The sequence below is a fragment of the Mustela nivalis genome (genome assembly GCF_964662115.1).
Source record: "Mustela nivalis genome assembly, chromosome: 8".
Classification (NCBI taxonomy): domain Eukaryota; kingdom Metazoa; phylum Chordata; class Mammalia; order Carnivora; family Mustelidae; genus Mustela; species Mustela nivalis.
Window position 1 is genome coordinate 134,220,004 of NC_139027.1, and position 21,245 is coordinate 134,241,248.

The window sequence follows — 21,245 nt, forward strand, 5'->3', positions numbered from 1 at the left end:
TTCTCTCTCTCTCAAAAAAATAAAAATCTTAAAAAAATAAAATAAAACTTTATTTACAAAAGCAGGTGGCCACATGGACTGTTTGCAACCCCGAAATAAATATACAGAACGTAGACAATCTACAGAATCTACACAACATACAGTCGAGTCTCATGTTCAGTAGTTAAAGTTGCTGTGAACACCGACTTAGCAAATAAGGAACCATACATTGCTCCTGGGGGAAATACAGGCGAGGTTCCTGTGAGCCTTTGGCCATAATATTTCCCTCAGTCAATACAGAAATCTTGCTTTATATATGTTTCTATTTAAATGCATTTTTTCAAGATTTTATTTAGAGAGAGAGAGAGTGTGTGAGCGTGTGCACACACACGAGCAGAAGGAGGGGCAGAGGCAGAGGGAGAGAATCTTAAGCCGGCTCCATGCCCAGCGCAGAGCCCGACCGACACAGGGCTCGATCTCACGACCCCGAGATGGTGAAATTAAGAGTCAGACGTTTCACCAATGGAGCCACCCCCGTGCACCCTAAACACATCTTCTGAAATGCGCATTGTCGATTCACCCGAACTCGCAACCAACAGCCTCCGAGCTCGTGCCTGAAGGAAGCCCAGCCGACACTCGCACCTTCTCCGTGAGGGCCGTCGGGGCCTCCCTACACTTTGGGACACTAGACACACTGGAGCCCTGTGCTGAGAGGGGGAATTTGAAACAGCGAAATCACTGACGGCACAAAAATGCAAGAAAAAAGTGGCCCTCCGAGACCGTGGACCATGCTCAGGGGCAGGACGAGAGCAGGGAAGGCAGGGGTCGCCTCGTGTGAGCCCAGCTGGGAACGTGCTCGGCAGACAACGACGGCTCCCCCTGCTCTGCACGCGGCCGCGGAGGACTCTGGCCCTGAGCACTGATCTCGGGGTTACGAATAAATTCCAGGAAATAAGAGCGTTTGCAAGTGTGGAGTCCACGGCTGCTGAAGACGAGCTGTCCCTGACTCTACCCCACACTACCCGGCGGGGCCCCAAACTGCCGATCCCCTGAGGGTGCTGCGGGCTGTGGACCAAAGGCAGGGAGTCGAGGGGACAGTCCTGGGACGGACAGGGCCCCTCCAGTCTGCGGGCTCTGGCTGCGGCAGGGGACCAGCCGCTCCTCACCTCCCAGCTCCGTCAAGCGACCCCAGCTTGCGGCTTCTGGCCTCAAGCAGCTCCTCGGGCCGCACCGCTGGGGTCAAGTGCTTGCCCCAAGGGCAGGAAATTTCCCTCTTGCCCACCCAGTATACCTCCTTCTAAAGGCTCCTCAAGGGTTTCCTTCAGGAGGACAGACCCGCCAGATCTGGAATTTACTTCTTATCCAAGGACTTGGTCTTCAAGGGTCTGGTCATCTGGACTCGCAGGTACAACTTCCCACGCATGGGCCTGTCTGCACCCTTCGCCCCGATGGTGTCCTGCATCAGCTTCTCGAAGGGACCGTGACCCCCACCAGGGTAGGAACACAGGGCTGGAACTAGGTGCGTCTGAACCACCACCAGAAGGAACCCTGCAGCCTCGCCGGGGCCACTCAGTAATTCCCCCCAGCCCAGCGACGTAAAGTTCCCCCACCCAAGACGGTTACTACACTCCTCTCTCCCCTCTGTAGGGTTCTGAGGTCACCCCGCGAACTGCAGCATCGTCCCCACGAGGCCCCAGTACAGACGACACTTTACCAGCCGAAAAACGTGGATGTCCTGGTTTCTGGTCACCAGGTGTGCGTTCTTCGCTGTGCACGTAGCCGTCTCCAGCTTGTCCCCCGTCAGCATCCAAACCTGGAACCACAGCAGAGAGGGACTCTTCTGGGCCACCGTCCAAGGCCAGCCTGCAGCCTATGTTTGCTCAGTTCCCAAGAGCATCGAGCTAAACTCCATTTATTCCAACTTTTAAAAAAAAAGATTTTATTTATTCATTTGACAGAGAGAAAGACAGCGAGGAGGGAGCACAAACAGGGGGATTAGGAGAAGAAGAAGCAGGCTCCCCGCTGAGCAAGGAGTCCAATGTGGGGCTCCATCCTAGGACCCTGGGATCATGACTTGAGCTGAAGGCAGACGCTTAACGACGGAGCCCGCCAGGTGCCCCTCATTTATTCTAACTTATCTCGAGGCTCATGGTGTCCCCAACACACTGCAGGAATACCCCACTCCAAAGGCTTCAGGACCCCAAGTGACCACTGCTGGGGGCAGTGAAAGCTGGTGCAACACTTCTAGAAAACCATTTGGCCACACACTTCCACGGACATCAGAGGCTCGGCTTCTGACCTCCTCATCCCCCTTCTGTAAATTTTTCTTAAAACAATAAATAATTTCAAAGAAGGGCACAGCAGGATGCGTGAGTGTCACTTCCACGCCCTACAGGAAACACTGGTTCCTCCGCCCCTCCCAACAGATCATTCTGTGTCTCGCTGCCGTGGGCTCAGAGAGGGTAGGTGACTTGCCCCAAAGCCACACAGCCAGCTCCCGTTCCGAACAGTCCCCGAATACCCGTGTTCCCAGTCCAAACGGAATGTGCTTCCTGCTCTGCTGGTCTACCCATCACCCCTCTGCTCTCGCTGCCCCCAGCAGGGAAGGGCGCGGAGTCACTGTGCACAGGACACGCTGGCAGTGGGGGAGGTGCGGGCAAGCAAACAGCAATGGTTTCCAGAGCGTCTGCCGGGCCAGGTGCCCATCAGGGGCCATCCACGTTCGGTGCCTGGGACCCTCACGGTGACGTGCTGAGGGACGAAACAGAGCCCCGAGAAGCCCAGCCACTTGCCAAGGACTGCCGAAGTAGTCAGCGGAGAAACCGGATTCAAACCCAGGCCGTGCGACAGCCAGGACACGGGCACTGGGCCCTTTGGTGGGGGTGGGGGTGGGGGAGGGCCGGGGCTCTGGGCTTGACCCTGGTGGGTGTCAGCCTCTTCTCTCAACGCCTCACCTGGCCGGTTAAAAAATGTATTCTTTTTAGTGATCCCAGTTTGGTGCCAGTGTTCAGGGTTTGCTGAAACACCAGGGAAGGAGCTGGGAGGCTCAAGTTCTAGAAAACCATGGGCAGTCACTGGTGCACGACAGTACGGACGCCCCACGTCAGGACAACCGGGGGCACCGCAGATACGTGCCCAGACCTGAGCCCCAGGCCCAGCAGCCCGCCTCGCGCCTTGCTTGGCCTTGGCTGCTGCATCTAGAAAGGGGCCGAAGTGGGAATTCCAAGCTCCCTCAGCTCCTGGCCTGTGAAGGACCTTACGCGAGGCCTGCCTCCAAACCTCCAAACCCGCCCCTCCCCGCCCCTCCCCACCACACTCCCTTCCCCCTCCCGTCTGACCAGGGAAACCAGAGAGAGAAGTCCAGTCCACACTCTGGGATTAGAACAGCTTCTTGGCAGCACCTGGGTGGCTCCGTCGCTAAGCTTCTGCCTTCAGCTCAGGTCATGATTCCAGGGTCCTGGGATCAAGTCCCACATCGGGCTTCCTGCACAGCGGGCAGCCTGCTTCTCCCTCTCCCACTCCCCTTGCTTGTGTTCCCTCTCTTGCTGTGTCTCTCTCTGTCAAATAAATAAAGCCTTTAAAAAAACAAAAACAAGAACCCAGACTTTTGGGGAGAACAGCTTTGAGGAGAAGCTCGGGACGGAGCCAGAAGCAGGAACTGGAAAGGCCCAAACTTAGAGAGACGAGGTCCACGGCAGTCGCCAGTGACAGATCCGAGCACCGTGGCGCAACAGAAGCGAGCCCTTCTGACTTCGGACTGTTTTTCCACAAGGGGGACCTTGCTGACCATTTCCCTGCAACGAACTAGGCCTCTGGCCCGAGGACACAAGACAGTTTACACGGGGGCTGCGCTGGCTCTATTGGCGGTGCACGCGCCTCTGTCGCCCTCTGCTGGCCTCTCTGGATTAAACGCAGGGGTTTCTTTTCTTTTTTCTTTTTGGCCCCAAACCATGTGAAGACAGCAGTTTGCTGGAACAGGCGGTCAGTCCGCGGGGCGGCCACTCATTCACCCAGAACAACGGGCAGATGGCCGGCCCGTGGCTCAACAAGAATGTGCCGGTCACCCCGAGCCGGCCGGAGGGAGGAGGCGCAGCAGGCGGTCCCGCCTTCGTGGAGCCCAGTGGGGGGCGGGGGGAGATGTCCTCCAGAAACAGGACCCGAGGGGCGGGAGGGATACAATAGCCCATCCCAGCCAGGGCCGTGGTCACTGTCCACGCCCTCGGGTTCCTCGGTTCCCACCTCTTCCCCGCCCTCCTCTCTCATTTCTACGCTCCGCTGCGGGGACCATCGCGCACCTCAGCAGCTGCGCCCCAGGCCGGGTCTGCCTACCTTGATGCCGGCGTTCCTCAGCGTCTCCAGGGTGGGCCTCACGTCCGCCTGCAGCTGGTCCTCCACCCCCGTCAGGCAGAGCAGCTCCATCTCCATCTCCAGGCTCTCGATCACGGTGGCCACTTTGAGCGAGCGGTCGTGCACGCTCAGCTTGGCCTGGACGTAGCGGGCCTGCGACACAGCGGGAGATGCCGCCACTGCTTAGGGTGGGGAGGGGAACAGCCAGCGGGGGATGAACGGAGACGTCCAGCGTCCTTCCAAGTTCATCGGCCCAGATCTCACACAGGCCTGAGTACCACCCTTTCCTTTATACTTGCCTGCTGTGCAATGTCGAGCAAGTTGCTCAGTGTATCTGATTCTCGACCATTCTCACCCGGGAAGCAGCAGTAACAGTCCCACCGTCCCCGGGCCATTGCAAGGATCGGTACAACTCAAGATCTCAAAAAGAGAGCACGTTCTCCCGCACACAGCACACACTTTGTAACCAAAAGCCCCTGATCACCTGGTTTTCTGAAGATGAAGTCCCACCTCCAAAGACTATGGACCCAACCCTTCCGTTTAGCCACTTTATAGGGTTAGTGAAGACGTGAAAGAAAATCAAAAATCCCCCAAATGAGTTGTTTCAAACACATGCTTTTAAACTTGGAAGGACAATTATCAGGGCTAGAATTCTTGCTAAATAAAACTCTGCAGAGAACTCAAGCACAAGGAAGAGACAGACTCAGGCATAGCTCCTTTGGGTGGGCCAGGACAAGGAACCCCTGAAGCCTGTCCCTGTCCCCAGCCAGACCTCTCTCCCGGTCGGTCATATGCCCATGCACATGCTAGGCTTTGTGCCAGGCCAGGAGCCTGCCCTCAAGAAACACACAATTTATGGGACAAGAGGACAATAAACCACACATATTCATGCTGGAACCCTTGACCATCAAAGTCAATGATCTAGTTCAACTCTTCACAATGTAAAGAAATGAGGGCTCCAAGGAGGTGAATCATTTAAAATTTTCCAGAGGATATCCCATGTGTCCACAACTAACAAGTGCTGGGATGTAAGAGTGAACCAAACTGACGGTCTCTGCTCTGAAAAAAATTTTATTCTCCAGAGAAGAATGTTAGATGGAAACACAGAAACAAGGTCATCCTAGGTGGGGACTCCCACAGTGAAGAAAGTGAGGCAGGAGATGGATGGTGAGCAGTGAGGTGGGGCTGCCTTAGATGGCGAGTCTGGGAAGACTTCTCAGAGGCAGTGGCGTTTGAGCGGAGATCCAGAGGAAGCAAGGGAGCAGGCCATGGAGCTCTGTGTGGTAAGAGAGATCCAGGCAGAGGAAAGAGCAAGTGCAAAGGCCCTGTGGCAGAAGTGAGCCTGGGGAGCTCAGAAAGGACCTCAGTAGGGCTACAGGAGAATGAGCGAGGGGGAGAGAAGGGTAGGGCTGCAAAGAATAACAAAAAGGTCCCAGGACCACTTACTTCAAAGTCTTGATACTGTTCCTCTGCCAGAGACTTTTTCGCCACCACCAGCACCCGCAGACCTTCTCGCGCCATGTTTCCACACTGCAAAGCAGACCACAGTCAGTGGAGAGGTGCACTCAGGGCTCCACCTCCAAGCCCCAGACTCTCATGGAAGAAGGCCGGATGCTACAGTGGACACAGGGGCTGGGGAAAGTGGCAAATCAGACTACGGCTTTCCCCTAAAGCAAACCTTCTCACGGGAGGCCTCAACATGGTAGTCCATAGGCCAAACAGAGGTTGTCTTTGATTGACACCGTGTACATTTCAAAATTTAAGTCAACGCTGTTAAGACTTCACAGGTAAGTCTGGATTTGAACCTCAGACGAAACCGCCCACACCTGCCCAAATAACCACAACCAGCGATGGATGAAAAGCAGCAGCTTCTAGGTCTTCCCAGAAAACAGTTGTCAAGGGAAGAATATTCTAATATGCTTAACATACAAGTGCAACTCTGCTAGGAAAACACACCCCAGCCTGTTTCTCTTGACTCACCTGCCTGGCCCCCATTGGCATTTGAGTTTGCCACCCTCTAACTGAACACTGAATATTACTGAATGGAAAATGTGCCTTTTCCTACCTGGGGCAGAGAGATAAAACAAGACCAGCCTGATAAAACTGGAGGGTTTCCTCCCTCCTGGCTGTGGCCAATTCTCCAGATCACGAACCAGAAGAGGCGGCCTGGGACGTGGCCCCCAGTGCTCCCCGCCCTCCTGGGACGGGCCTCCACCCAAAAGCCAGAGAGGAGCTGACTTCCCGCACAGGACAGCTGGGTGAGCGCGGAAGAGGGTCTTGCCCCGCATGAGCCTTCAGATGAGAGCTGGCCCCAAGCAAACCCTCTGGAGACCCTGAGCAGAGGAGCCAACGAAGCTATGCCCAGATCCCAGCCCACAGAAACCATGAGAAATAGAAGCGTGTTGTTTGACGCGAAGTTCGGGGGCCACCTGTTACGTAGGCACAGGTGACAAGCGGAGCCCCATCTCGCTTTGCCACGCGAGGGGCAGCCTGCAGACATGCCTCCGCAGCCCGGCTCTCACGCCGCGCAGCCCGCTTACCTCCTCCTCCAGCCAGTCATTGTACTGCACGATGCCAGCCATGGCGACATCCGCTCCCTTCATGTAAAACGTGATCTCTCCGGTGGATTCATCCTAGAGAGGGGGCCCGAGGGAATGAATACCCAAGAGGAACACCCACTTTCTGCGCCTGTGCCCACTTCCCAGGACAGATGGCGTACAAAGTGTACTCAGCGGACGCCAGTGTTTTCTCACTTGGCTAAAGATAAAAAGCCAGAAAAGGCGGTGGTGGGGGGGGCTCACTTTGGGGCAAAGGCCACAAGAAAACAGAAGAAAACTCAAAGCATTTGGAAACACATTAAATGATGAAAGCAAGATCAAAAGGATTTAAGGACACTGTTTTTAGTTAGTACTCTCCCAACAGGAACGGACTCCCACGCTGGAAGCGCATCTTAATTTACAGACGGGACTGCCAGGATCATCAAATTGTGGTCTACCTGGAAACGTGGGGAAGTGAGGTCGTTACCCAGAGTGGGGTTCTCGACCTTGGCATCATTCACATACGGGCTGGTGAATTCTCTGCTGTGGAGGCTGACCTGTGCACTGCAGGACCTTTTGAGGCGTCCCCGGGCTGTCCCCACCAGATGCCAGCAGCACCCCCATGGGGACAATCCAATGTCTCCAGACATAAATAAACATCTCCTGGGGAGCAAACTGCCTTCCCTGAGAACTGCCAACCCTGGTACTTCCAGACCCTTATGTCTACCCGAGGACCTAGCTAGGGACCAGATTACCCAGGTTTTCAATCACACTGACCAGATTTTCTGGGGAGTAGGTAACACCATGGCCCCGGCGTCGAATGCTTAGACCCGACACCAGCTTTCAGCTGTGTGCACTTGGACATGCATCTTCTTTTCTCTAAACCTCAGTTTTCTCATCTGTAAAATAGGAATACTAACGACTCTTACCACACAGGCTGCTGTGGCTTAAATGATGTCACTTACACAGAGTGCACAGCCAAGGGCCAGACACAGTGTCGGCTCAACGTCATCAGTCCTGCTCGGGGGACTGTAACATGACACACCCCTCAAGCGCGCCGTGTGTGGAGACCAAGGCTTATTAGCCCAGTGGTTCTCAGTGGAGGGGATTTTTGCATTTACCAATATCTGGTGATCTTTTTGGTTGTCACAACTCAAGGTTGCGGATGCTACCAGCATCCAGTGGGTAGAGATCAGGGATGCTGAGAAGCATCTCACAGGGCACAGGGCAGCCCCAGCCAGGAATCATCAGATCCAAGCATCAAGAGCGCCGAGGCTGAGAAATCCTGGCTTTCGAGAACGGCAGTAAAATCCCCAGTTCTTATTCCTTGACATTCCTTCCTTGGCAACCCCCATCGCAGGGAGCCTGAAAGCAGGGGAGACGGGCAAGGGAGCGGAGCACGGCCCTTCCTGCCTCCTGCCTAAATGCCACCACCCCGGGAAGCCCAGAATGCGTGCCTGTGAACTCTTTACTACACATGAAATAAACACCCAAAGCCAAATTCTCAGTGTAAGTTTCCTCCTTCAAGACAGCTTTCGAATGCCCTGTGGTCACCGACAGTCTTTGAGAACTACACCCTTACTCCGGAAAGCACCTGCCTCTCCAAAGAGGAAACTCTGCATGGTGCACGCTCCACGGATCGCACCTGTGTGTGCCTGTGACTCGGGCCAAAGAGAACGGTGTGAAAGCACCCGAGGGTTCTTCTCCCTTCTCCCTTCACCCAAATGGTGCTTAACAACACAGGGATAGGAAATAGCTGCACCCCCCCCGCCGCCCCCAGCTTCCTCTCCTGCCGAGGGTGCTCGGGAGAGCTCGGCCAGCTCGGCCAACACAAACACGCATCCACCGTCTCCTCCCGTTATATTCATTTCCTCCCACCCGGTTCATCACAAGGTTACTTCGCTCTCATACGATGGCAAGACTACGCCGTAAATTCACAGGGAGCTGCTGGTCGCACGGCATTGTTTTGGGGCCTCATCTTTTTCCACTGTGGTCTGATTCTGGCCCCTGTTCAAAGGCCTCTTTTATGCAAACAATGACAGGGGTATGATCTACAGCAATGATCGGCCTCCATCACTGCACGTGGGATGGCGGGGCGGGCGGTAGGGTGTGCAGTGGAACATCTGTACACAACAAAAACAAAGCAGGCGACGCAGCCTTCCTTCAGAGAGACGAGCACACTGGCCCCAAAGACGGAGATTCACGCCAAGACAAGACTTTGCTTTGTGAGTGCAGGAAGTACCTGCCAAGTACGGGCCATGAGCTCATACGTATTTTTGGTGGGGGGGGATGAACCCACCAAGAGCACGTTCCTAACGATCCACAGGCATGAAACCGAGATGTACAGCTGAGCTGACGCTTCCTCCTGGCAGGTAACTGGGCTGGTGTCTTTAAATGACAGGAGGCTATCTGGGTGCATCAGATGGGAGCTGTGGGCCCCACACAACAACCATGCAGAGGGGACCATTCTTTGTCGGAAGGCTGTCCTGGCCTCCACCCACGAGGTGACATCAGTGGCACCACCCTGCATCGTGACAACCCAAAGAATCTCCCAACCATTTTTTTTTTGCATGTCCCCTGGAGGCAAAATGGCCCCAGGACAAGAACCCCTTCCATGGAGGAATGGGAGAGATCTCTACAGAGTACAGAACCTGCCCACACGCCCTGGAGGCTGGTTTCCACCGTTAGAACCACAGACAGAGAGGGAGACAGGTCAGCAAACAAGAAAACTTAGCAATAATATGCATTTCATTAAAGACGGATGCTTATGGACTGACTTTTAGTAGTGAGAAATGAGAAACGTTAAGTTTCCAAGGAAAGGAATATTCAATGAATCATTTTTTGTTCCACCAAGCACCACGCACACATTAAAATCATAAAAATCACCTTTCACTGATACCAGAAAATGTTCACCATATATACTCTGTTCAATGCAGGGAGAATTTAGAAAGCCTTATGTGACATTTGATCCCAATTTCATAAAAATCTGTGTGGATGTTTATACTCCTATACACATATTAAAAAAAAAACTGAGAGAAAATTCTCTGGAAAGGGAAGAGGGTCTCATCTTTCAGTGGTGAAAATAAAGATGATTAGAGCTTGAGCTCTTTCTTCACATATGTATTTGTTCTGAACGCCTTAACTAAAAGGATGGGTTGGTTTTTTGTAACCTTGGGAGGGTGTGGTGCGGTTTGGAAAATCAGGATTTGTCCACCCAACAAGCACCCCCTATGTTCCCACTGTAAGAACACATGGGGCCACCACTCATAAACCAGGACGTGGATCTGGGAAGGAGAGCCCTTTGGAACGAAAGGAAGGGTGGAGGAGGTTGCTCACTTATCCTAGAATGGCTGATACTGGGTATCTGGGGAGGAGTCAGCCCTCAAATGACTTCAGCAGAGCCCATGGTCCTAGAACTTGAAAACATAAAAGCTGGAACAAAAGTAAATCCGTGGGAGATAATGACTCTGATTCACCAGGAAACACCCACCCACCTGATTTATGGGGCTGCTTCCAGGCCACGGATGTTCTTGACATCAGATGTGTGTTCAAGATATGATTTAGAAGCCACGGGTCAGGCCAGGTATAGGCCCGTGGGGGAAGAAGCAGCAGCGTGGGACAAACAGCTCCCTCCCACCCAAAAGTTGCCAAGGAGATGCATCCTGTTGAGTCTCAAAGTACCTACTGGCATCGGGGACATAAAAACCCCTTGAAATGTGTCAATTTCCAAGCACATTCACACTGCATCACTGGGTCATCAAAATGCAGCTCATGAAGCTGCTTCTTCTACACGGAGAGGGGAGGCGGCTTCTTCAAGGGCTCCCAGTGACCCCCACCCCATGGTATCCATGCCCCGGGAGACCTGTTCCCACTGAGCGGGGGAAGAGGGCACAGACCTGGTGACCTGCTTTTAGTTAGCAATGCAGGACTGAACCAATGGACGGCCAGTTCTGAGGTCACGTGACAAAGACTGTGCCTCCCTCCTTGTTCACAGGCTCCCTCGTCCCCTCCGACGAAGCCCGCTGACCCAGGAGCTGCCCTCCAAAGAAGCCAGTGAACGAGGTGGCCTCCCGCCAAAACAGTGAAGACCTGACGCCCTCAGTGTAGCAAGCGCAAGGGGCCGAGACCTGCCAACAACACTGATTTCATCTGGAAGCAGATCCTGCCCCAGCTGAATGCTGCGAGACCCCACGGGCCACAGGACCCAGCGAAGCTGCACCCAGACTCTTGGCCCAGAAACTGTGAGATACCATCTTCTGTTGTTTGAAGCCGCTAAGTGTGGGGTGATCGGCTATGCAGCAACACGGGACACACTACACCCCAACGTCACTGTGGGGGCTCTAGGAGCTATTCGACACCCCTCGAACCGCACCAGAATTCCCAGGTCCTCATGGTTAAAGAACATGGACTTGGCAGCCACATGACCGGGGGCCAGTCCCAGCTCCACATTCTCCAGCGAGGCGAACCTGCGGAGACAGCTTACCCACCCCATACCTCAGTATTCTCCTCTGTCAAACACCAATCAGAATGGTGCTACCTTGTTGGCTTACGGGAAGAATTAATGAGATTTTTTTTTTTTTTTTAGAGAAAGATCACAAGTAGGCAGAGAGGCAGGCGGGGGGAGGGGAAGCAGGCCCCCCGCTGAGCAGAGAGCCCTATGCGGGACTCGATCCCAGGACCCTGAGATCATGACCTGAGCCGAAGACAGTGGCTTAACCCACTGAGCCACCCAGGTACCCCGACAGAGATTACAAATAGGCAGAAAGGCAGGCAGAGAGAGGAAGAAGCGGGCTCCCCACTGAGCAGAGACCCTGACATGGGGCTCAATCCCAGGACCCTGAGATCACGACCAGAGCCGAAGGCAGGGGCTTCAACGCACTGAGCCACCCAGGTGCCCCCTTTGATTTTTTAAGGCATAAAATGCTTCGGTAGATCGGGGCAGAGGGGAGCCTCATTTTTTTTTAATTCCTTTTATTTTTAAAATTTTATTTAAATTCAATGCCTTGGTTTTTTTTAAAACAAAATAAAAGATGAGTCATATCCCAAAGTTGCCCATGATCTAGGCAGAGTTTTCTTCAATCAAGCCAAATGATGTGAAAAACCTTTACAAATGCCAAGGAACCATCCCAATACCAAAACAGGTCCAGATGGGACAGAGTCATCTGTATTTTTAAAGGTCCCTGGGTAATTCTGATGACCAGCCAGGTTTAAGAGTTACTGAACACGGTGGTGTCTGGAACACAGGGTTCCCAGGCTTTCCGGAATGGAGAGTGAGGTTCTCTGAGTAAAAGAACAAATGGTAAAACAAGACGGTGACAACAACATTTTAAAAGTCTGATGGCATCAAACAGTGGGGAGGATGTGGAGGAACAGTGGGACCAAGATTAGTACAAGCACTTCGGGGAAGAAGGTTGATGATCTCTGGCAGAGGTAAAGATGTATATACTGCCGGGCGCCTGGGAGGCTCAGCTGGTTAAGCGACTGCCTTCGGCTCAGGCCATGATCCCAGAGTCCCGGGATCAAGTCCCACATTGGGCTCCCAGTTCCAAGGGGAGCCTGCTTCTCCCTCTGACCTTTTCCCCTCTCAGGCTCGCTCTCTCTCTTTCTCAAATGAATAAATAAAATGTTTAAAAAAAAAAAAAAGATGTATATATTGCCAACCCACCAACGTGACCTCTGGACACACTCCCCAGAGAAACATCAGCACCATGTGCAATGGAGATCAGGATGGACAAGGACACACGTGGCTGTGCGGTTTCCAATGGCAAAACAAGTGGCAACTATCTAGAGGCGTATCAGCAAGAAACCCCAGCAAGCCGAAGGAAGAGAGGTGTAGGTATACAGTGTAACACTCTAAGGTGTAGGTATACAGTGTAACACTCCATCATGGCTACAATTAATCACGGAGGGAAAAGAACATACAGCTCTTTTAAATGTTAAGAACAGGGGTGCCTGGGTGGCTCAGTGGGTTAAAGCCTTTGCCTTCAGCTCAGGTCATGATCCCAGAGTCCTGGGATCAAGCCCTGCATCAGGCTCTCTGCTCAGTGGGGAACCTGCTTCCTCCTCTCTCTCTGCCTGCCTCTCTGCCTATTTGTGATCTCTGTCAAATAAATAAATAAAACCTTAAATAAATAAATAAATGTTAAGAACACGAAGGGAGATGATGATGCAATGCTACTTATATGAAGAATAAAAATACGCAAAACCATAACACACATTATTTATATCCAACCATGTCTGATAACAGTATTTTAAAATTCCTTAAAAATTACGAACCTCCGCAGGAATGGAAGGGAAGCACATCCAGGAAGGGCAGATGGGCCTTCCACTGAATACACAATGTTTTATTTCTTTAAAAAAAAAAATGTAGGGGCACCTGGGTGGCTCAGTGGGTTAAAACCTCTGCCTTCGGCTCAGGTCATGATCCCAGGGTCCTGGGATCGAGCCCCACATCAGGCTCTCTGCTCAGCAGGGAGCCTGCTTCCTCCTTTCTCTCTGCCTGCCTCTGTCTACCTGTGATCTCTGTCAAATAAATAAATAAAAATCTTAAAAAAAAAATTTAAACTACAATACCTATAAAAACAGGGATGAATCTTAAAATATAAATTTGAACAAATGAACTCAAACACGAAAATGTACGGCCTGATTTCTTTTAGGTAAGGAGAAAATCTCAAAAAGAGATTGATCAGTGGTAGAAATTGGAAGAGTGGTTCTGTCCCTGTGGGGAGAGGATGTAGGTGACCAGGAAGGAGCACAAGGGGGTTGCTGGGGTAGCGAAGGCTGGGATTCTGACCCTTGCTCTGGATGCTGTCGCACGGGTGCCCTAACCGAGTAAAACACTTGAGCTGCACACTACGATGTCTGCACTGTTCTCTGGGGCTGCTGTTATTTCAATAAAAATTTCAAAATATTAAAAAAAAACAAAATTTGAAATAAATGGGACAAAATGATGATGCTGAAGGATCACTAAATTTTTTCCCAATAACTTTTGTGATTGAACAAATGAAAACATTTAAAATACTGAATTACAACAAGGGGGCCAAGACTACTCAATAAAGAAAGAAGAGTCTCTCCAACAAATGGTGCTGGGACAGCTGCGTACACACCAGCAAAAGAATGAGGTTGAACCCCCACTTCACGCAGCATATACAAAATTCATCAAAATACCCCAAATGGATCAATGACTTAAAGAGCTAAAACCACAAAACTCCTAAAAGAAAATATAGGGGTATGGGGTGCCTGGTGGCTCAGTGGGTTCATAAACCTCTGCCTCTGGCTTAGATCATGATCTCAGGGTCCTGGGATCGAGCCCCGCATCAGCCCCGTATTGGGCTCTCTGCTCAGCAGGGGGCCTGCTTCCCACGCCCCGCTCTCTGCCTACTTGTGATCTTTCTCTCTGCCAAATAAATAAATAAAATCTTTTTTTTTTTAAAGGAAAGAAAATAAAGGGGTAAATTTTCTTTCTAAATAAAGGGGTAAACTTCTCCGTCAAATAAACAAATAAAATCTTTAAAAAATAAGAAAATATAGGGGCAAATTTTCATGACCTTGGATTTAACAATAAATTCTTAGATATGACACTTAAGGGCAACGAAAGAAAAAACAGATAAACTGGGCTTCGTCAAAATTAGTGACTTCTGTGAATCAAAGGAATTTTATCAAGAAAATGAAAAGACAACCTACAGAGTAAAAAAAAACAGTTACCCAGCATCTCCTAGATGATATCCAGACTATGTAAGGAACTCTTATAACTGAACAACAGAAAGACAACCAAATTAAAAGGTGTGCAAAGGCCTTAGATACACATTTCTCCATGGAAGATATAAAACTGGCCAATAAGCACACAAAAAGATACACAACATCATCAGTCATTAAGTCAATACAAATTATAACCACAATGAAATATCACTTCCCAACCACAACAATGGCTATAATTAAAAAAAAAAAACAAAAACGGAAAATAAAGTGTTGGTGAGGATGTGGGGAAATTGGAACCTTCCCACATTAGCTGGTGGGAATGTAAAACGGTGCCGTGTTACAGAAAACCATTTGGCAGTTTCTAAAGATGAAATTATTCAGCAAGTGGGTGATGGACGCAGCATGACCCAGAAATTCCACTCCAAGGTCTCTACCCAAAAGGACTGAGAACAGGTATCCAAATCCTTGCACGTGAGAGCTCACAGCGGCATGACCCACAACAGCCAAAAGTGGAACAAGCCAATGTCTATCAACAACCAATGGACAAGGGATGACTCAGCCACACAAAGGAACGGAGCTCTGGTTCGTGCTTCCACATGGATGGATCCAGCACAACATCAGGCTGAATGAAAGAAGTCAGACACCAAGGTCACGTATCATAGGATTCCAGTTACAGGAAGTATCCAGAATCTGTTAACTTTTTGAGACAAAAAGCAGACGGGTGATTTCAGGGACTAGAATGAAGGACCAATGGGGAGTCACTATATTTAAAGGGCATGAGGGTTCCTTTTGGGGTGATTAAAAATGTTTGGAAACTTGACAGAAAGGGTAGCTGCAGGGCGCCTGGGTGACTCAGTTAGTTAAGGGTCTGACTCTTGATTTCAGCTCAGGTCATGATCGGGGGGTCGTGAGATCGAGCCCCGCACTGGGCTGGGTGAGGAGCCTGTTTAAGATTCTCTCTCTCCCTCCACTCCAATACCCCCCAGCCCCGGGGCACGTGAACGCTCTAAGAAAAAAAGAAAAGAAAAGAAAAAAAACAAGTGGTGGGTGTACAATACTGAATCTACTAAATGCCACTGAATTATACACTTTAAAATGGTTCATGTATGTGAATTTCACCTCAGCAGACAGGTGTTTAAACAAAAGCGTACACAGCGAGGAATGCATTGTAACAAGAATGCCCAGTCCCCGTATGTGAGACCTTTCCTTCTAGAACTAGGTTAACCAGAAGCTGATCCACTATCTGAGGTCTTGTCCACTTCAACGTACCAAGAACATTCTTTCTGTTCAGGCAATTCTACTCTCTCGTTAGTCTGGACAACAGACATCATCGCCAGAAAGACGGTTAGAAAAGGTTAAGAAAGAACGCTTAGCTACGGGACCCACACAGGAGACTTGAGTTTAGGAATCACCTCGAGCCCCGAGTCCCGATGGGGGTAACTCACCCTCACGATGACGCCCATCCGCTTGCTTTCGTAGGTGAAAGGGAAGATCTGTAAGATGGTGAAGTTCAGGATCTGGTCGCCAGGGGTCCTCAGCTGCATGGACGACTGGTCTCGGCCCACCAGGGTTAAGCCCACACTTTCAGTCCACTGGACCAGGGCCACCTAAACAGGACACAGGGTCGAAGGTCAGATACACCGCCAAGGGTCCCGGTTCAGAGATCAAGCAAACGAACACCAAGGTGGGAGGGGTGCCGTGACCGGCAAAGCACCAGCTGTCACTGTGTCCCCAGGGAAGGCTGGGTCTCCTGGTGGGGACAGCATCGGTCACTCTGGGCCGGCAGGCACTGCCACTCACCCAACTACCCTCCACGCGGTAAGGCTCACCTTCTCTCCCAGGCCCCAGAGAGGGTTACATGCTCCCAGGAGAGCACACAGGGTCAAGAGTGCCCCCATCTGGAGGATTCGCACTGAGCCCACAGCAATAGCCGGGAAAGAGAGAGCAGTGCAGGTGGGGGGAGGGGGACCCCCACGTTCACACTCTGCTCTAAGCTTCTCCAACACCAACTAGGCAGGTGTCCACAGCGGGTCTCTACCAGGCAGCTCTGCCCCCTAGGGGACCCAGAGCAACGTGTGGGGACAGTTCTGGTTGTCACAACTGAAGAAAGGGGTGTGTGTGCCCCTCACACGTCCTGGTTCCTGCCCCGCAAGGTGCTGCTAAACACCTCACCACACAGCCCCCAGGCCCCCAGCCCAGAAGGCGGTACTGCCAATGGGGAGATCACTGGTCTACGCAGATGAGGAAGGTCACTAATTCAGCTGCACAAGGTGATGCTGACGGATGGCGGCGTGGCCAGGCCAGGTAGGTCCTGGTTTACCTGGCGCCCAAGCCCGCCTACCACACACGGCACTTCCCGGAGGCAAGGCTTCTATTGCCACCTGGAAGCTTCTAGTAACCTCAGTGAGGCTTGCTTCACTTTGGTCAAAGGTAGGGGGCCAAACTGGTCGTGCAAGGGAGTGAAGAGGACTGCGGGGGTGGGGGTGGGGGTGGGAGTAACAGGACCCGCGTCACATCCATAGGGGCAGTGACTCCCATCACACTGAAGAAGGGCACTGCCCCAAGGGAACACAGCCCAGGAAGAGCCAGAGATCAGGACCTGTCTCTGAGATTTCCCTTTAGATGCAATTAATGCGCCTATTTTAAAAGCTGGGGAAGAAAACAAAACCCCGTCCACAGATGAATCCGGCTGAGTGTCCAGGAAGAGAAGGAGGTAAGAGCGGAAAAGGAACGCAGTGGTGGGGACAGGGAGGGGAGACGGGGAGGGACGGGACAGTGGCGCCTGCATCCCCGCTGGCCCTTCCTGCCATTGCTGGGGAAGGAGACACAAGTAAGAGGGACAAGCCCACGGTGCACCCAAGGGGCAGGGTCCACACCCAGGGTCAGCCGGCCCCTCACCAGCCCACTGAGCTGAGAAGGACCGACTCCACCTGACGGGCACAGAAACAGACTCAGAGGCAGCGTGGCGGGCTGCTCCCGGCCAGCAACGGTGACCAGCTGCTGCTCTCACGGGATCCTGGGTCTCAGTGATCCAAGTAAAAAGCCCCAGGGAAACACATCCCGGCTCCCGGCTCCCCCCATGCCTGCCGGCAGAGCACAGGGGCTCGCGCATCAGCATACCCTCGGGGGTGCCTGGCCATAGTCAGGAGGCCAAACCCCATGTCCCCCGTTCTGCCCCTGAGTGGCAAGTTCACAGGGTGTGTGGCAGGCTTGAGTAATGGCCCCAAAGAGGCCCACATCCCAATCCCCAGCCGTGGGAGTCTTGTTACCTTACAGGGCAAAACGGGCTTGGTGGGGAAGACAAAGACAAGGGATGGCGCCCCAGGAGACCATTCTGGATTGTCATAACCACAGGAGTCCTCAAGCAGCAGAACGCTCCCAGCTGCGGCCAGCGAGAAAACTGCAGGCAGAGGGAGGCTCAGGGCGATGAGGGGGTGTTGGTTTTGAGACAGGGGAAGGAACATAAACCAAGCAATGCAGACGGCATCTAGGAGCTGGGAGAGGCAAGGGCACAGAGTCACCCTGGGGCGTCTGGGAGCAACACAGGATGCTCTGCCGACACCCTGATCACAGGTGCATGAGCCCCGGCCCTGACCTCTCACCTACACCACCGGAACCCATCGACTGCTTCAAAACATCAGATTCGCAGCAGCTGGCGATGGGCAGTGACCGGAAACACATCCAAGAGTTCAGCAATTTTAATGCTAAATGAGCTGCCATGTTATTTTGAGCCAAGTCCAAGAGCATGGGGGGGAGGGGTCTAAAAAAGAAAAAGAACCCCTTTCCCCTTTCTTCCTGGAAGATTTAGTCTTTAGGGAAGGAGAGAGGCAGGTTTTAGGAGAGAGCAGACCTGGGGAGTGACAGAGGGCGACAGAGAAAGGAACGCATGGGAAGTGTCAGTTCTCAGATGTATTATCTTTAAGCCCAGAAGTGGGGACACGGGTGCCCCATATGGTCCTCTGTAACCGTGATCAGGGTCCCTGTGGGGGCCAGACGCGGTAAGAGTCACTGTCCTAGGGAACCCACAGATGTCTGCACTTCCACTTCATCGGGGTGCTTAGCACCCCCCTTCCTCCTCCAAGAGACTCTGCACAAGTGGACACCTGCGGCTTCACGGTTCTTTCAGTTTCCGGGACCCCGAGGCTCTCGTGGGCTGCTACTGCCTGAAGCAGTGGGGAGATCCGACCCGGGATCCGGCCCAGCTCTGCCACCCACCCTCACGCCCTCCTCTCTGCCAAGTGCGGGGCTCCGAGGGGCTTCTTTTCTGTTTCTGTTCCAGCGCGACACATTCTGCGCACCCATCTTCAGTGGGCTACGCTCGGACACCTAACGAGCTTTCTGCTGTGGACACGGAAGGCGTTTACACTAGCAAGAGGTTTATGCTCTAGAATGGGAAACTCCACCCTGTTTGAATAATGTCGTAAGAAGGCATCCAGGATTCCCCTGAATGGAAGGTGCTGTCACACTGACCTCCACCTCCACGGAACAGGCTAATCAAGTAATGACTGTTTTCGGTCTTTTTCGCTACGAACCTCCATCAGCCTTTGGAAACCCATTCATTAACTTGTTTAAGTCAATGACTCTGACTTTCAGTAGGGTCTGTCTTATCTGCTAACAATCCTCCCTTAAAGTCTAAAATGAAGGGACATGGGTATACACAAAATAATCCCATCTGCACGGAAAATGTGTATCCGGGGCAAGACTTCTGTCTTCTACTTTTTAATCCCTCTGTTACCACTGCAGCATTTTTGTCAAGTCCATGCACTTCTTTTATTTTTAACTTTAATTAAGGAAACACATATCCCAACACAAGATATTACAAACACGTAAGGACACACGAGCTGAAAAAGTTTACACCTGTACAGACCAATTTTGTAACAAAGAAAAACTTCGCGGGAGGCCTTCAACCACGACTGTTAGTGAAAGGGGTTTTTCCAGTCTTGTTTTCAAGCTGCTGTGACTTCATCCCTTAAAAACCTGTTTCATTGTTCTGAAAAGATGTGAAAAGTTGGTGTTGCTAGGTTTCAAGGAAATACAGTAACTCCCCCAGAGCCTGCTCCACAATCGAGAAAGAATGTGGAACTCCAGACCCTTCTGGGGCTTCTTAGATGGTAAGGCAGTTCTGGCCTTGGCCAGCCCAGCGCCCATGCCAGGGACCTAATGGACCCTACTGGAGGAACAGTTGGGTCTATAAATCCGAAATGACAAGCAGTAACAAATGCTGACAGGTGAATTCACCTGTAGGCAAACACCTTCTAACTGCACTTTGTTTGGCAGAGAACCTCTCAAAGGAGTGAAGGAACCAGCCACCATGATTGCTGGCCCCCACCCTGGGTCCAACTTCCTCATCAAAACTCCCCTGGGTCTCCCTGGGGACTGACATCCCCAGGCCATGAGCCCCACGGTGGGGGTGGAGTGGAGGGGGTCTCTGATTCTCACCTCCCACTCTCTGGCCCACGTTAACCTAAGTCAGAGTTAATTTGAAGCTTGAAATCCCTGAGGTCCTACTGAGAAGAAACCGGTTGGGAACTGGGGTACTTCCTGACCCTTCTTGATTGCAGCAGGGACAAACATTTCAGGGGCAGGAGAGACAACTGCATTTCTTTCCAAAACAAGATGTATAAAAGGAGGCTACTTCTTTCTCATCCTGGAGGGTCCAAGCTCCCATAAAATGCTTATTATTTACAGATACAGAGGAAGACAGTGACATAACAGTAGAGAGCTCTGAAAGACATCACCTCAACCAAGTATCAACGTTAGTACCACCAGAAGCAAGACAAAGCAATGGCTAGCACCCTGACTGTTACAAGCAATGGCTAGCACCCTGGACCCTGGACAGGACACACAAAGAAGGGATGCAAATCACCTCCAAGGTATTCTTGCTGAGAGGCATAAATTCCATCCAATGGAGAGAAAACCTCAGATGAACCAAACTGACAGATGTTCCATCCCAAAAAACTGGCCAGCTCTTTTCTCAAGGACCAAGGTCATGAGAAACCCATGAGTTGTCCCCAGTTAGAGGAGAATAGGATACAGGACAGTTACGTGCAATCTGGGATCCTGGATTGGACTCTAGACCAGAGCAATACGATCTAGGGGAATTAGGAATATACTCTCGAGATTCATGATCATGTGAATGGTAACTTCCTGGTTTAGATGGTTGTGCCATCGTCATTGGAGATGTCACCATGAGCAGAAGCTGGGTGAAGGATGTGGGAAGTCCTTGCACTGTCATTGCTAAGTACTTTGCAACTCTTGAAAGTTATTTCAAAATAAAAAGTTAAAATACAAAAAAAAAAAAAAAAAAAAAAAAAAAGAATCATCCCATATCACCCAAGCAGAAAGGATTTCGGGGGTTTTGAGTCTCCCTGTCCTTGACAGCCAGAAGTGGGGTCTCTGGGGCTTCAGATCAGAATATCCAGAGGTCAGAGAAACAGCAGAAAAAGAAACCCTGTTAAGGTTGAATGAATGAATGAACAAATAAATTAACTCAATCAAATGAAAACCGAGAAGGGACGGAGGGTGCGGAGCTAGGTCCTGAGTCGCCTGTGTGTTCTGGTTTGGGTCAGGAAATCAAAAGGACAGGTTGCTGCACCCCCTCCCTAAAATGCCCCTCTGAAGAATTCATGCCAGAATGATCCATGAAAGGCCTTTTTCATCATTGTGGGTCAGCAATAAACCACC

General features: G+C 51.6%; 1 protein-coding gene across 8 annotated transcripts in view; it reads right to left on the reverse strand.

The window, feature by feature from the left end:
* Nucleotides 1–21,245, reverse strand: part of ATP9A (ATPase phospholipid transporting 9A (putative)) — a 131,964-nt gene that overhangs the window by 16,275 nt on the left and 94,444 nt on the right. For all 8 annotated transcript variants that reach the window (XM_082744925.1, XM_082744924.1, XM_082744929.1 and 5 more), the window contains 5 exons: nucleotides 16,007–16,168; nucleotides 6,867–6,959; nucleotides 5,773–5,856; nucleotides 4,309–4,479; nucleotides 1,694–1,792 (listed from right to left, as the gene is read on the reverse strand). In XM_082744925.1, the coding sequence (XP_082601051.1) occupies nucleotides 1,694–1,792; nucleotides 4,309–4,479; nucleotides 5,773–5,856; nucleotides 6,867–6,959; nucleotides 16,007–16,168 (609 nt within the window). The remainder of the gene's footprint in view (nucleotides 1–1,693; nucleotides 1,793–4,308; nucleotides 4,480–5,772; nucleotides 5,857–6,866; nucleotides 6,960–16,006; nucleotides 16,169–21,245) is intronic.